The following is a 16,276-nucleotide window of genomic DNA, read 5'->3' on the forward strand; positions in this document are numbered from 1 at the left end:
GGGGCGCATGGCCTGGGCTGAAAGGGAAGGGGGGAGAAAAGGGGGAGTCAGAGGGACCCCCAGATCCAACCAGATCCAACCACGACCCCCAGAGCCCCCCCAAGATCCAAATGGGACCCCCTGAGCCCCCCACCAAGTTCCAACCCTGAACCATCCCAGATCTAACCAGGACCCCCAGACGCCCCCCCCCCACAAGATCCAACCCTGAGCCCCCCAGATCCAACGGGGACCCCTTGAGTCCCCCCCAGATCCAACCGGGACCCCCTGAGGCCCCCAAAACCAACCCTGATCCCCCCCAGATCCAAACGGGACCCCCTGAGCCTCCCCAGATCCAAACGGGACCCCCTGAACCCCCCCAAGATCCAACCCTGACCCCCCCTGAACCAACTGGGACCCCCCAAATCCCCCCAATTTCCCCTCGAGCCCCCCCCCGAACCAACTGGGACCCCCAGACGCCCCCGATTTCCCCCCTGAGCCCCCCCAGAACCCACTGAGACCCCTCAAAACCCCCCCAATTTCCCCTCGAGCCCCCCCAGAACACACTGGGACACCCCAAAACCCCCTCAATTTCCCCCCGAACCCACTGGGACCCCCCAGACCCCCCTCAATTTCCCTTGAGCCCCCCATAACCAACTGGGACCCCCCAAAACCCCCTCAATTTCCCTTGAGCCCCCCCAGAACCAACCGGGACTCCCCAGACGCCCCCAATTCCCCACTGAGCCCCCCCCAGAACCAACTGGGACCCCCCAAAACCCCCTCAATTTCCCTTGAGCCCCCCCAGAACCAACTAGGACCCCCCAAGCCCCCCCAATTTTCCTTGAGCCCCCCTAGAACTAAATGGGACCCCCCAAAACCCCTTCAATTTCCCTTCGAGCCCCCCCCCGAACCCATTGGGACACCCCAAAGCCCCCTCAATTTCCCTTGAGCCCCCCCAGAACCCATTGGGACCCCCAAATCCCCTCAGACCCCCCCAAAACCCAACGCCCCCCCCCCTTCCTCGCCTCCTCACCGGGTTCGTTGGGAGCCGCCGCGGCCCGGACGGACGCCGTGCGTGATGACGTCACCACGGCGCCAGCGCCACGTGGGAAGCGGAAGTCCGCCGAGAGAGCGGAAGCGGCGCGAGGAGCAGCGAGAGAGACGGCGCAGAGCGGACCCCGCCCACCCCCATTGGCTCGTAGCAACAAGCACCGCCCCCCTAGCAACGGGCCTGGCAACAGGCCACGCCCCTTAGCAACGGGCCTACCAACAGGCCACGCCCCTTAGCAACCAGGAGGGCCTTTAGCACATGGGGAATAGAGGGGGAAAATAGGGTTAAAAGGGAAAATTAGGGGGGGTTGAAAGGGAAAATTGGGGTAAAAGGGGGAATTTAGAGGGGTGTAATGGAGACTTTGAGGGAAGTGGGAGAAATTGAGGGAATAAGGGGTGAAAAATGGGAGAAATGGGGTGAAAAATGGGAGAAATGGGGTGAAAAATGGGGAATGAAGGAGGGAAATTGGGGAATTACGGAATGAAATTGGGGGGGAAAAGGGTAAAAGTTGAGATAAAAGGTATAAAAAGTGGGATGGGACTGAAATTGAGGGAATTAAAGGGCGAAATCGGGATGAAAGGGGTGAAAATCGGGACCGAATCGCAAAATAAAGGCGAAAGTTTGGGGATAAAAGGGCAAATATGGGTAAAAATTGTTGAGTGAAGTATAATTGAGGGATAAAGAGTAAAAATCGGGATAAAATGGGGAAATAAGGGGGAAAATTGGGGCACGAAGGGAGGAGTTTGGGTAATGATTGAAAAACAAAGGATGGATTGGGGTAAAGAAGTAATAGTAATAAAATGGGGAGATAAAAGGCAAAATTGAGCGTTTAAAGAGGCAAATTTGGGTAAAAGATGCTGAATAACAGCTAAATTGGACGACAAAGGAGTAAAAGGTGGATAAAAAGGGGAAATAAAGGGGTAAATGAGGGAATAAAGAGGCAAATTTGGGCAAAAGCTGTTGAGCAATGGATGAATTGGGAGAGAAAGGCCTGAAAGTTGAAATCGAACTCAGAAAACGGGGAAATGAAGGGGAAAGTTGGGGAGTTAAGAGCGCAACTGGAGAAATAAATCGGAATTGGAAGGAGAAAGTGCGGAAATAGAGACGAAAATTGGGAAGAAGAGGGGGGAAAACTGGAGGGCTCCTCTCTATGGTAGCTGGGGGAGGGCAGACAAGCCCGGAGGTCGCGTCTCTGTGGTTTGGGAGGAGCGGAGCGGCCCGCGTCTCTATGGTGCGGGGGGGAAGGGAGGGCAGAGCGGCCCGGAGGTGCCGCGTCTCTATGGTGCGGGAGAGGGGGTAGAGCGGCCCCGGGCGCCATGGCGGCGCGGCGCTGGGTGGTGGCGGTGGCGCGGGCGGCGCTGCCGGTGGGGGCGGGACTGGGGCTGTGGGCGGCGGTGGGAGCGGGAGAGCCGCGGCGGCAGGAGGCCCTGAAGGTGCAGGACCGGGACCGGGACCGGGAGAATCGGGGGGGGGCGGCGAGCGGCGGGCGAACTGGGGGGGGGGGGGGGGGGACTGGGAAAAGGGGGAACTGAGGCAATGGAGGGGACTGGGACCAGTAAGGGGGGGGACTGGGACCAGTAAGGGGGGGGGGGACAGGGACCAGTAAGGGAGGGGACTGGGACCAGTAAGGGAGGGGGGGACTGGGACCAGTAAGGGAGGGGGGGGGATTGGGACCAGTAAGGGAGGGGGACTGGGACCAGTAAGGGAGGGGGGGGGATTGGGACCAGTAAGGGAGGGGGACTGGGACCAGTAAGGGAGGGGGACTGGGACCAGTAAGGGAGGGGGGGGGATTGGGACCAGTAAGGGGGGGGGACTGAGACCAGTAAGGGAGGGGACTGGGACCAGTAAGGGTGAGGGGGGACTGGGACCAGTAAGGGAGGGGGGACTGGGACCAGTAAGGGAGGGGGGACCGGGACCAGTAAGGGTGAGGGGGGACTGGGACCAGTAAGGAAGGGGACTGGGACCAGTAAGGGTGAGGGGGGGACTGGGACCAGTAAGGGGGGGGGACTGGGACCAGTAAGGGTGAGGGGGGACTGGGACCAGTAAGGAAGGGGACTGGGACCAGTAAGGGTGAGGGGGGGACCGGGACCAGTAAGGGTGAGGGGGGACTGGGACCAGTAAGGAAGGGGACTGGGACCAGTAAGGGTGAGGGGGGGACTGGGACCAGTAAGGGGGGGGGACTCGGACCAGTAGTGGTACTGGGAGCACTGGGATGTATCCTTTCCCCCCTCCCCCTTTTCCGCAGGCGCTTCCCGAGGTGACGTCGGAGCTGTTGGCGCAGCGACGGCGCCACAACGAACTGATCATGGCGGCGCTGCGGGAGGCGGCCGAGACCGAGGAGAACGTAGCGCGGAGGGCGGTGCCGTGGCAGAAATGATCCCCCCGGAACCGCTTGAACTGGGAACCAGTAAACGCCGGCGCTGGTTGCACTGGGAACCTGTGGGAAGAGGGACCGGAAGTGTAAAGGCAGGAATTGGGCGATGCAGAACCGTTAAATGGGGCACCAGGTGGGGCTGGAATCGCCAAAACTGGGATGAATTGGACCCGGAACCATCAGGACTGGGATTAATTGGACCTGGAACCATCCACCGCGCCCGTTGCTGCCTCTGGAACCATTAAACGGCGACACCGGTTGCTCCCAGGATTCTCTCGTGCCTTTCATTGCGGGTCCCTCTCACGCCCCGGGACCGTTAAACGGGGGCGGGGGGGAATGTTTGCACCCCGGAACCATAAAACGCGAAGCACCGGTTTCACCCGGACCCCTTTAAATGTCCGCACCCGAACCCATTAAAGGCAAAACACCAATTTTGCAAATTTGCAAAGGCAAAGCGCGTGTTGCACCCAGAACCATTAGACGCGGGCACCGCTACACCCAGAACCTCTGCCCTGCGGACCCCACTCAGCGCGGTCACGCTTTCCACCGGGTCCCATTGAGCGGTTGCACACCGCTCCCCTTTTCCAATCTGCGCTCATTGTTTCCACCCGGACGCATTTCGCGGTTGCACACACTCCCCTTCCCCATTTTCAACCCGCGCTCATTGTTTCCACCCGGACGCATTTCGCGGTTGCACACTCTCCCCTTCCCCATTTTCAATCCGCGCTCATTGTTTCCACCCGGACGCATTTAGCGGTTGCACACACTCCCCTTCCCCTTTCAATCCGCGCTCATTGTTTCCACCCACCCCCCTTCCCCATTTTCAACCCGCTTTCATTGTTTCCACCCGGACGCATTTCGCGGTTGCACACTCCCAACCTTCCCCTTTCAACCTGCGCTCATTGTTTCCACCCAGACCCATTTCGCGGTTGCGCACACTCCCATTCCCCTTTCAATCCGCGCTCACTGTTTCCACCCGGACGCATTTCGCGGTTGCGCACACTCCCCTTCCCCATTTTCAATCCGCGCTCATTGTTTCCACCCGGACGCATTTCGCGGTTGCGCCGCTTCCGGCCGGAAGATGGCGGGAAGCGCGGCGGAGGAGGCAGCACCGGGACCGGTTATGGTTTCGGGGTCGGTACCGGCGCCTCGGCCGCTGTTCGGGGGCTGTTGGAGCTGCCGCCTCCTGTGCGGCGCGGGGCTCTTGGCGGCAGCGCTTTGGCTTTACCGCGGGCCGAGGCGGAGCCTTAAACGCGGGATCCCACCGGACATGGCCGCCATCGCCCAGATCACCCTCGCTATCAGTGAGCCGGGGGAAGGGGGGGGGGGGCGGTTGCCATGGCAACACGGGGGAGGGGGGAGGAGAGGATAAGGGGTCATTATAGCAATGGGGAGGGAGGGGGGAATGAGGTTGCCATGGCAACGGGGACGCCAAGGGGCTGTTGCCATGGCAACGGGGATGCTGGGAGGGAGAAAGAGTGATGGGTGGTTCCCATGGCAACGGGGAGGAGGGCTGTGGGTCTCCATGGCAACAGGGATGCGGTGGGGGGGATATGGGTGGTTCCCATGGCAACCGGTGTGTGTGTGTGGGGGGTTATTGGGGTACCCCCATGGCGTCGTTGCCATGGCAACAGAACCCCTTCCTTCTCCGCAGGTGTCGGAGCGTGGGGCGCCGTCGTCCTGGTGGATCCGGTGGGGAAACAGCAGCGAAAGGAACCGCCACAGCCCTGAGGACCCCCCCAAAAATAAACCCCCCCCAATAAACCCCCCCCGAGACCTCAGAGCGGCTCCAAATTTAGGGGGGATGGAGGTTTGGGGGTGTCAGAGCCCCAAATAAAGGCCTCACTCTCAGGGTAGGGGGGGGGAAAGGCCTTTATTTTGGGGGGGGGACACCCCCAAAGTGGGGGGGAGGGGGTCAGCAGCTGGAGCAGATGGGGGAGGGGCGGGGGGGCACTTCCGCTTCCGCTTCCTCTTCCTCCTCTCTGTTGGGGGGGGCGGCAGCTGTGGGGGGGAGACCCCAAAATTAGGGGGGGTTGAACCCCCAAAATGGAACACTGTGAACCCCTCCCCTCCCTAAAGCCCCTGTGAGATCCCCCCCCCCCCAAAACTTCCCCCCCCTTTCAATTTGGGGGGACCCCCCCAAAACCTCAGCCCCCCCCCCCCCCAGACACCCCAATATCTGCCCCCCCCTCCCCCCAGTTTGGGTCCTCCCTCCCCCCAAATTAGGGCCCCCCCAATCCTATGACACTCCCCCCCATTTTGGGGGGTGTCAGGGGGGGTTTTGGGGTCCCCCCTCACCTTGGGGGGTTTCCATGGGGCCGATGGACTCGGGGACGATGGCGGCTGCGGGGGGAGAAGGGCCCAAAATGACTGCTTTAGGCCCCGCCCCCACCCCTTTAGCCCCTCCCAATCCCATTTTGGCCCCTCCCCCACCCACTAAGTCCCTCCCACACCCACTAAGCCCCTCCCACACCCCATTTTAGCCCCTCCCCACCCCATTTTAGCCCCGCCCCCACCCCGTTTGGCCCCGCCCCCACCCCGTTTGGCCCCGCCCCCACTCACTGTGCCCCTCCCTCCGGGGCGGTCCCGGCCCTTCGCTGCGTCCCTCCTGTGGGGGGAGGGGGGGGAGAGAGGAGGGGGGGGACAACCCCCATTGGGGGAGGAGCCAAAAGGAAGGGGGAGGGGCCAAAAGGATGGGGAGGAGCCAAAATGGGATGGGAAGGGCCAAATGGGGGTGGGGAGGGAATAAGGGGGTGGGGGAGGGGCTTTATGGGTGGGGAGGGGCCAAATTGGGGTGAGGGAGGGGTCTAAATGGGGTGGGGGAGGGGATTAAGGAGTGGGGGAGGAGCCAAATGGGATGGGGAGGGGCCAAAATGGGATGGGGCAAATGGGGTGGGGGAGGGGCCAAATGGGGTGGGGGAGGGGCTAAACTGGGGTGGGGAGGGGCCAAAGTGGAGGTGGGGGAGGGGTCTAAATGGGGTGGGGGAGGGGATTAAGTTGTGGGGGAGGGGCTTTGTGGATGGGGAGGGGCCAAATGGGTGGGGGAGGGGCTTAAATGGGATGGGGATAAAGGGGGAAGGGCCAAATTAGGGCGGGGGAGGGGCCAAAGGGGTGTGGGGGAGGGGCCAAAGGGGAGGTGGGGGAGGGGCCAAATTGGAGTGGGGGAGGGGCTTCGTGGATGGATGGGGAGGGGCCAAAATGGGGTGGGGCCAAATCAGGTGGAGCCCAAATGAGGTGGGGGAGGGGATAAAGAGGTGTGGGAGGGGCCAAAATGGGGTGTGGGAGGGGCTAAATGGAGTGTGGGGGGGGCCAAGCGGGGTGTGGGAGGGGCCAAGGGGGGTGCTGACCTGCGGGGGGCGGGGGGCGGGGCGGGCTCTGCCCCTCCCCCACTGCAGCGCCGCCGCCCCACAGAGCAGCAGCAGAAACGCAAAATTCCCCGCGATGCCCAAAACCGCCGACGTCAGCGGAAAATGGAACAGCAAATACCTGCGGGGAGAGCCGGGGGGCGCTGGGGGGCGCTATGGGGCGATCTATGGGGCGCTATGGGGTGATCTATGGGGCGATTTATGGGTCACTATGGGGCTGGGGGTGATCTATGGGGTGATCTGTGGGGCACTATGGGGTGATCTATGGGGCGATCTGGGGGCGCTATGGGGCTGGGGGCGATCTGTGGGGCACTGTGGGATGATCTATGGGGTGCTATGGGGCTGGGGGTGATCTATGGGGCTGGGGGTGATCTATGGGGCACTATGGGGTGATCTATGGCTCAATATGAGGTGATCTGTGGGTCACTATGGGGCTGGGAGCAATCTGTGGGTCACTATGGGGCTGGGGGCAATCTATGGGGCACTATGGGTGATCTATTGGGCGCTATGGGGGGATCTGTGGGGCACTATGGGGTGATCTATGGGGCGCTATGGGGCTGGGGCGATCTATGGGGCGCTATGGGGTGATCTATGGGTCGCTATGGGGCGATCTGTGGGGCGCTATGGGGCTGGGGGCGATCTATGGGGCACTATTGGGTGATCTGTGGGGCACTATGGGGTGATCTATGGGGCACTATGGGGCTGGGGGCGATCTATGGGGCGCTATGGGGTGATCTGTGGGGCGCTATGGGGCGATCTGTGGGTGACTATGGGGCGATCTATGGGGCGCTATGGGTGATCTATGGGTCTCTGGGTAATCTATGGATCACTATGGGTTGATCTATGGGTCAATCTATGGGTCGATCTATGGGTCACTATGGGTCAATCTATGGGTCAATCTATGGGTCAATTTATATGTCAATCTATGGGTCAATCTATGGGTCAATCTATGGGTCAATCTATGGGTCACTATGGGTCTCTATGGGTCTCTATGGGTCTCTCTATGGGTCTCTATGGGTCAACCTATGGGTCTCTATGGGTGTCTGTGGGTCAATCTATGGGTCTCTATGGGTCGCTCTATGGGTCTCTATGGGTCAATCTATGGGTCGCTATAGGTCTCTATGGGTCAATCTATGAGTCGCTCTATGGGTCAATCTATGGGTCTCTATGGGTCTCTATGGGTCTCTGTGGGTCAATCTATGGGTCTCTATGGGTCTCTGTGGGGCCTCTATGGGTCGCTATAGGTCTCTATGGGTCGCTATGGGTCAATCTATGGGTCAACCTATAGGTCACTATGGGTCACTCTATGGGTCAACCTATGGGTCTCTATGGGTCGCTATGGGTCAATTTATGGGTTGCTATGGGTCACTATGGGTCTCTGTGGGTCGATCTATGGGTCAATCTATGGGTCTCTATGGGTCAATCTATGGGTCGCTATGGGTCTCTATGGCTCTCTATGGGTCAATCTATGGGTCGCTATGGGTCTCTATGGGTCTCTGTGGGGCCTCTATGGGTCCCTATGGGTCTCTATGGGTCTCTGTGGGGCCTCTATGGGTCTCTATGGGTTGCTATGGGTCAATCTATGGGTCGCTATGGGTCAATCTATGGGTCTCTATGGGGTCTCTATGGGTCAATCTATGGGTCACTATGGGTCAACCTATGGGTCAATCTATGGGTTTCTATGGGTCTCTATGGGGCCTCTATGGGTCTCTATGGGTCGCTCTATGGGTCGCTATGGGTCGCTATGGGTCAATCTATGGGTCAATCTATGGGTCTCTATGGGTCAATCTATGGGTCGCTCTATGGGTCGCTATGGGTTAATCTATGGGTCAATCTATGGGTCACTATGGGTCTCTATGGGTCTCTATGGGTCTCTATGGGGTCTCTGTGGGGCCTCTGTGGGTCTCTGTGGGGTCTCTGTGGGTCTCTGTGGGTCAATCTATGGGTCGCTCTGGGTCAATCTATGGGTCAATCTATGGGTCTCTATGGGTCTCTGTGGGTCAATCTATGGGTCAATCTATGGGTCTCTGTGGGTCAATCTATGGGTCTCTATGGGTCAATCTATGGCTCCCTATGGGTCTCTGTGGGTCTCTATGTGTCGCTCTATGGGTCTCTATGGCTCTCTATGGGTCAATCTATGGGTCGCTATGGGTCGCGCTATGGGTCGCGCCTACCTGAGCCCCGAGAAGTGCGCGTGGAGGCGCAGTCGAGCGCCGTAGAGCTGCAGGCGGCGACTCTCGATGCGAACCACGGCGGCGACGGCCGGCGAGAACTGGGGGGGCCGAGACGGCGTCCGGAGCCCCCCAAAAACCACAGAACACCCCCAAAAACCCACGGAACCCCCCAAAAAAGCACGGAATACCCCCAAAATCCACTGAACCCCCCCAAAAACCCACGGAATACCCCCCAAAAACCACAGAATCCCCCCCCAAAACCACCCCAAAACCCACAGAATCGCCCCAAAAACCCACGGAATCCCCCCAAAATCCACGGAATACCCCAAAAAACACAGAATCCCCCCCAAAAAAACACAGAATCGCCCCAAAAACCAACAAAAAAAACACCAAAAACCACAGAATCCCCCCAAAAACCACGGAATCGCCCCCAAAAAACACAGAATCCCCCCAAAAAACCACGGAATCCCCCCCAAAAACAACAGAATCCCCCCAAAAACCACAGAATCGCCCCAAAAACCACGGAATCCCCCCAAAAACCACCAAAAAACCCACCAAAAACCACGGAATTCCCCCCAAAAAAACACGGAATCGCCCCAAAAACCACAGAATACCCCCAAGAAAACACAGAATCCCCCCAAAAACCACGGAATCCCCCCCAAAAACCACAGAATTCCCCCAAAAACCACGGAATCCCCCCCAAAAAACACCCCAAAAACCACAGAATCGCCCCAAAAACCCACGGAATACCCCCAAAAACCCACGGAATACCCCAAAAACCCACGGAATACCCCAATAAACACAGAATCCCCCCCAAAAAAACACAGAGTCCCCCCCAAAAACCACGGAATCCCCCCCAAAAAACCACAGAATCCCCCCAAAAACCACAGAATCGCCCCCCAAAACCACGGAATCGCCCCCAAAACCACAAAAATCGCCCCAAAAACCACAGAATTCCCCCAAAAAACAACAGAATCGCCCCAAAAAACAACAAAAAACCACCAAAAACCACAGAATTCCCCCAAAAACCACAGAATTCCCCCCAAAAACCACAGAATCGCCCCAAAAACCCACGGAATCCCCCCAAAATCCACGGAATACCCCAAAAAACACAGAATCCCCCCCCAAAAAACACAGAATCGCCCCAAAAACCAACAAAAAAAACACCAAAACCCACAGAATCCCCCCAAAAACCACGGAATCGCCCCCAAAAAACACAGAATCCCCCCAAAAAACCACGGAATCCCCCCCAAAAACAACAGAATCCCCCCAAAAACCACAGAATCCCCCAAAATCCACTGAATCCCCCTAAAAAAACACAGAATCCCCCCCAAAAACCACAGAATCCCCCCCCAAAAAACACCCCAAAAACCACAGAATCGCCCCAAAAACCCACGGAATACCCCCAAAAACCCACGGAATACCCCAAAAACCCACGGAATACCCCAAAAAACACAGAATCCCCCCCAAAAAAACACAGAGTCCCCCCCAAAAACCACGGAATCCCCCCCAAAAAAACACAGAATCGCCCCAAAAACCACAGAATCCCCCCAAAAAAACAACAAAAAAAACACCAAAACCCACAGAGTCACCCCAAAAAACCCACGGAATCCCCCCAAAAAACAACAAAAAACCCCCAAAAAAACCACTTAAAAACAAAAAAAAACAAAAAAACCCAAAAAAACCCAAAAAAACCCAAAAAAAACCACCAAAAGACAAAAAACCCCAAAAAACCCAAAAAAAACCCAAAAAAACCCAAATTCCCCCAAATCATTCAAAATTCAATGTAAATCATTCAAAATCTCCCCCAAAATCATTCAAAATTCAACGTAAATCATTCAAAATCTCCCCCAAACAATTAAAATTCAACTTAAATCCTTCCAAATCTCCCCCAAATCATTCAAAATTCAACGTAAATCATTCAAAATCTCCCCCAAAATCATTCAAAATTCAACGTAAATCATTCAAAATCTCCTCAAATCCTTCCAAATCTCCCCCAAATCATTGAGATTCAATGTAAATCATTCCAAATCTCCCCAAAGTCATTCAAAATTCAACGTAAATCCTTCCAAATCTCCCCAAATCTTTAAAAATTCAACGTAAATCATTCAAAATCTCCCCCAAATCATTCAAAATCTCCCCCAAATCATTCAAAATTTAACATAAATCATTAAAAATCATTCAAAATCTCCCCAAAATCATTAAAATTCAACGTAAATCCTTCCAAATTTCCCCAAATCTTTAAAAGTTCAATGTAAATCATTCAAAATCTCCCCAAATCATTCAAAATTCAACATAAATAATTCAAAATCTCCTCCAAATCATTCAAAATCTCCCCAAAATCATTCAAATTTCAACGCAAATCATTCAAAATCTCCTCCAAATCCTTCCAAATCTCCCCCAAATCATTCCAAATTCAACGCAAATCCTTCCAAATTTCCCCAAATCTTTAAAAATTCAACGTAAATCCTTCCAAATTTCCCCAAAATCATTGAAATTCAACGTAAATCCTTCAAAATTCAACGTAAATCCTTCAAAAATCTCCCCCAAATCATTCAAAATTTCCCCAAAATCATTAAAATTCAACGTAAATCCTTCCAAATTCAACGTAAATCCTTCCAAATTCAACGTAAATCCTTCCAAATCTCCCCCAAATCCTTCCACATTCAACATAAACCCTTCCAAACGCCCCCCAAACCCCCCCTGCAAATTCCTCACCGGATCCTCGCGGAATGCGGCGCTCAATTCGATCTCCAACGTTTGCTTCTGTTCGGCGAATCCGGAGAGGAAGAGCGCGGCGAAGGCGACGGTGTCGAGAGTGCGGAGGAGGCGGGAGCGGTAATGGAGCATAGCCTGGAAAAAAGGGGGGAAAACACCACCAATGACCCCCCAAAATCATTCGGAATTCCCATCAAATTCCCGCAGGATTCCCTCTTTTTGAGCCCTTCGCACCGAGCGAGCGGCCGAGGCCAAAGGGCGTCCGTCGGCGCCGTAGACGGTGACCGAGACCATAAACATTCCCAACGCGCGGTTGACGGGCGATTCCGGCACTTCCAATGCCAGCACCAAACGGTAAAGCTGTCCCGGGAAGAGCACCTGTGGGGCAGACCCATAGATCTATGGGGCAGAGTCAGAAGCGGACCCATAGAGGCATAGGGAGGTGGATGAGAGACCCTCAAATCCGACCCAGAGCCCCCAAATCCAGCTCCGAGACACAAAGAGAGCAGCACCTGTGGGGCAGACCCATAGATCTGTGGGGCAGAGTCATAACTGGACCCATAGAGCCATAGGGAGGAGGATGAGAGGCCCCCAAATCCGACCCAGAGCCCCCAAATCCAGCTTAGAGACACAAGGAGAGCAGCATATGGGGGGAATGTGGGGCAGACCCATAGATCTGTGGGGCAGAGTCAGAAGCGGACCCATAGAGGCATAGGGAGGAGGATGAGAGGCCCCCAAATCCGACCCAGAGCCCCCAAATCCAGTTTGGAGACACAAAGATAGCAGCACCTGTGGGGCAGACCCATAGATCTGTGGGGCAGACCCATAGATTTATGGGGCAGAGCCAGAAGCGGACCCATAGAGGCATAGGGAGGCAGCTGAGAGGCCCCCAAATCCGACCCAGACCCCCCAAATCCAGCTTGGAGACACAAAGAGAGCAGCACCTGTGGGGCAGACCCATAGATCTATGGGGCAGAGCCATAACTGGACCCATAGAGCCATAGGGAGGCGGATTAGAGGCCCCCAAATCCGACCCAGAGCCCCCAAATCCAGCTTGGAGACAGAAAGAGAGCAGCATATGGGGGGAATGTGGGGCCAGACCCATAGATCTATAGGGCAGGCCCATAGATCTATGGGGCAGAGCCAGAACCGGACCCATAGAGCCATAGGGAGGCGGATGAGAGACCCCCAAATCCGACCCAGAGCCCCCAAATCCAGCTTAGAGACACAAGGAGAGCAGCATATGGGGGAAATGTGGGGCCAGACCCATAGATCTGTGGGGCAGACCCATAGATTTATGGGGCAGAGCCAGAAGCGGACCCATAGAGCCATAGGGAGGCGGATGAGAGGCCCCCAAATCCGACCCAGACCCCCCAAATCCAACTTGGAGACACAAGGAGAGCAGTGCTTGAGGGGAATGTGGGGCAGACCCATAGATCTGTGGGGCAGACCCATAGATCTATGGGGCAGAGTCAGAAGCGGACCCATAGAGGCATAGGGAGGTGGATGAGAGGCCCCCAAATCCGACCCAGACCCCCCAAATCCAGCTTGGAGACACAAACAGAGCAGCACCTGTGGGGCAGACCCATAGATCTATGGGGCAGAGTCAGAACCGGACCCATAGAGGTATAGGGAAGCAGATGAGAGACCCCCAAATTCGACCCAGACCCCCCAAATCCAGCTTAGAGACACAAAGACAGCAGCATATGGGGGGAATGTGGGGCCAGACCCATAGATCTGTGGGGCAGACCCATAGATCTATGGGGCAGAGCCATAACTGGACCCATAGAGCCATAGGGAGGCAGATGAGAGACCCCCAAACCCAACCCAGACCCCCCAAATCCGACCCAGACCCCCCAAATCCAGGTCGGTGCCCCCCCGGCCGCCGTCCCCCCACATCCGTGGGGCGGCTCTGCCCCATAGATCTCAGGGGTCACTCCCCCCCTCCTCACCTTCTCCCGGTTGGGCCCCAATAGGGACACATTGGCGGTGGGGAAGGAGCACAGTTCGGGGCCGGGGGGGTCACAGTCAGTCCTGGGGAGGGAAGGGGTTAATTTTGCCTCATTTGCATAACCACGCCCCCCACGCAGGTTTCCTTTGCATAACCCCAACCTCTTGTTCATAGGGCTGTGTCTCATTTGCATAGCCACGCCCCTGCCTAGTGCCTCCACGGCACCATTTGCATAGCCACGCCCCCGCCTCGCAGCCACACCGCACCATTTGCATAGCCATGCCCCCACCTCACAGCCCCCCCCGCGCCATCTCATTTGCATAGCCACGCCTATTAAAGCCAAACCCCGCGCTGCGCTTAAACCCATCCCGGTGGGGGGTTTATATGAGTCCCGCCCACCTCATTTGCATAGTCACGCCCCCGTTCACTCACTCCTAACCCTTTATTTAAGCTCTGCTCGCTCGGCCACGCCCCCTTTCTTCCGCTCCAGCCATCTCATTTGCATATAACCCCTCCAACCCGTGCCTGCAGTGTCTCATTTGCATAGCCCCTCCCCTCAATCCCCTTCTACACTGAGCCCCGCCCCTTCCGTCTTCAGTCCCGCCCCCTCAAGCCCCGCCCCACTCCATTTTCCCCTCAACCCCACCCCTTCCCCTCAGCTCCGCCCCTGCCCCTCAGCCCCGCCCCCTCAAGCCTCTCCCCTTCTCTCAGCCCCACCCCATTCTCCCCTCAGCCCCGCCCCTTCCACTCTCAGCCCCGCCCCTTCCACCCCTCAGCCCCGCCTCATTCTCCCCTCAGCCCCGCCCCTTCTCCCCTCAGCCCCGCCCCTGACTTACCGGAAGCGCATGCGCAGAGGCCGCCAGAGGGCGCTGGCGGGTACGTATGCGCAGTGGAAGGCGGCGTAGAGCAAAGCGGCGCCCCAGAGCGCGAGGAGCGCCGCGCCCGCCGCCAGCCCCGCCCCCAGCGCCGCGCGCCGCGCCAGCGCCGCCCCCCGCCGTAACCATGGCAACAGCGGCAGGGGCGGGGCCAGGGGCGGCGCATCCATTGGGGCGCGGGGGGGGCGACGGGGGCGACCTGTGGACACAGAGACAGTCCCACCGATCTATGGGGCGCCCCACTGACTCCCAACTCCAGCCCCACGGATCTATGGGGCACCCCACTGATCCCCAACTCAGCCCCACGGATCTATGGGGCGCCCCACTGATCCCCAACTCAAGCCCCACGGATCTATGGGGCGCCCCACAGCCCCATATCCAGCCCCACAGCCCCCCCCCTCCAGCGCCACGGATCTATGGGGCGCCCCACAACCCCATATCCAGTCCCACAGCCCCCCCAACTCAGCCCCACGGATCTATGGGGCGCCCCACAACCCCATATCCAGTCCCACAGCCCCCCCAACTCCAGCCCCACAGATCTATGGGGCACCCCACAACCCCATATCCAGCCCCACGGATCTATGGGGCGCCCCACTGACCCCCAACCCCAGCCCCACGGATCCATGGGGCGCCCCCACAGCACCAACTCCAGCCCCACAGCCCCCCCAACTCCAGCCCCACAGATCTATGGGGCACCCCACAACCCCATATCCAGCCCCACGGATCTATAGGGCACCCCACAACCCCATATCCAGCCCCACAGATCTATGGGGCACCCCACAGCCCCAACTCCAGCCCCACAGCCCCCCCCAACTCCAGCCCCACGGATCTATTGGGCACATCACTGACCCAACTCCAGCCCCACATTCCCCCCAACTCCAGCCCCACAGCCCCCCGAACTCCAGCCCCCCAGATCTATGGGGCGCCCCACATCTATGGGTCCCTCTGGGCCGGGGGTCCCTCTCCTCCCGTACCGTCCCGCTCTCCTCCGGCTCCGCCACGCCCGGCCCCGCCCCCGCCCCGGCTCTTCCGGGTTGAGGCCCCGCCCCTTCTCCATGGCAACCGCCAACCAATGGGAAGCGAGGCGGTGCCCTTCGCCCCGCCCACCCCGAGCTCCGCCCCTCGTCGCGTCAAGCCACGCCTACATTCGTCTTGGCCACGCCCACTGCTGCCCCCAAACCCCTTTAAACCCTCCAAACTGCCCCAAACGGCCCCTAAAAGGCCTCCAAAAGCCCTAAAAACCCTATCCCGGCCCACAAATCCCCCCCAACTCCCACAAATCCTTCCAAACTGCCCCAAAATCCCTTAAACTGCCCCCAAATACCCCTAAACCGCCCCCCAACTACCCCAAGTCCCACCTCAACTCACCCAAATGCCCCCCAAACTGCTCCCAAATCCCCTAAAGTGCCCCAAATGCCCCCCTAACTCCCCCAAATCCCCCCAATCTGCACCAAACCCCCCAAACTCCCCCAAATCCCCTCAAAACTGCCCCAAATCCCCCCTAAACTGCTCCAAACTACCCCAAAGGCCCTTCAAACTACACCAAACCCCCCCTCGAACCGCCCCTACGCTGCCTCCACTTCTCCATGGCAACAGGGAGGGGGTCGCTAAGCCCCGCCCACTGCGGCCCTCTGACCACGCCCTCCCCGCTGAGGCCACGCCCACTGCGGCCGCCGCCATAGCAACAAGCGCGGCCCATAGGGAGCAATAAGGTGGGCGGAACCATTATGGGGAAAAGGGGGGCGCGTTTAGCCACGCCCCCGCCACGCCCATTGCCCCACCCGAAGGAGGG

At 58.0% G+C, this 16,276-nt stretch overlaps 3 protein-coding genes and 1 long non-coding RNA gene across 4 annotated transcripts; 2 read left to right on the top strand and 2 right to left on the bottom strand.

The window, feature by feature from the left end:
• The first annotated feature begins 2,301 nt into the window (after nucleotides 1-2,301).
• On the top strand, nucleotides 2,302-3,664 carry LOC128849853 (ubiquinol-cytochrome-c reductase complex assembly factor 3-like). The gene is made up of 2 exons (XM_054052506.1): nucleotides 2,302-2,460; nucleotides 3,273-3,664. Exons 1-2 carry the CDS (start codon nucleotides 2,344-2,346, stop codon nucleotides 3,402-3,404), a joined length of 249 nt encoding a protein of 82 aa, XP_053908481.1. The 5' UTR covers nucleotides 2,302-2,343; the 3' UTR covers nucleotides 3,405-3,664.
• Nucleotides 3,665-4,299: 635 nt separating this feature from the next.
• LOC128849852 (distal membrane-arm assembly complex protein 1-like) lies at nucleotides 4,300-5,185 on the top strand. Its single transcript, XM_054052505.1, has 2 exons — nucleotides 4,300-4,705; nucleotides 5,056-5,185. The coding sequence occupies exons 1-2, from the start codon at nucleotides 4,483-4,485 to the stop codon at nucleotides 5,130-5,132; spliced, it is 300 nt and encodes a 99-aa protein (XP_053908480.1). The 5' UTR covers nucleotides 4,300-4,482; the 3' UTR covers nucleotides 5,133-5,185.
• Nucleotides 5,186-5,282: 97 nt separating this feature from the next.
• LOC128849856 (uncharacterized) lies at nucleotides 5,283-6,035 on the bottom strand. The gene is made up of 3 exons (XR_008447487.1): nucleotides 5,964-6,035; nucleotides 5,700-5,744; nucleotides 5,283-5,402 (listed from the first exon to the last, which is right to left on the bottom strand). It is a non-coding gene; the product is annotated as an uncharacterized LOC128849856 (long non-coding RNA).
• A 291-nt stretch (nucleotides 6,036-6,326) lies between these two features.
• LOC128849831 (seipin-like) lies at nucleotides 6,327-15,498 on the bottom strand. The gene is made up of 8 exons (XM_054052457.1): nucleotides 15,459-15,498; nucleotides 14,446-14,683; nucleotides 13,611-13,692; nucleotides 11,893-12,036; nucleotides 11,659-11,793; nucleotides 8,941-9,038; nucleotides 6,733-6,887; nucleotides 6,327-6,331 (listed from the first exon to the last, which is right to left on the bottom strand). The coding sequence occupies exons 2-8, from the start codon at nucleotides 14,652-14,654 to the stop codon at nucleotides 6,327-6,329; spliced, it is 828 nt and encodes a 275-aa protein (XP_053908432.1). The 5' UTR covers nucleotides 14,655-14,683; nucleotides 15,459-15,498.
• Between the last annotated feature and the right edge of the window lie 778 nt (nucleotides 15,499-16,276).

The sequence above is a fragment of the Cuculus canorus genome, chromosome 34 (genome assembly GCF_017976375.1).
Source record: "Cuculus canorus isolate bCucCan1 chromosome 34, bCucCan1.pri, whole genome shotgun sequence".
Taxonomy (NCBI): Eukaryota; Metazoa; Chordata; class Aves; order Cuculiformes; family Cuculidae; genus Cuculus; species Cuculus canorus.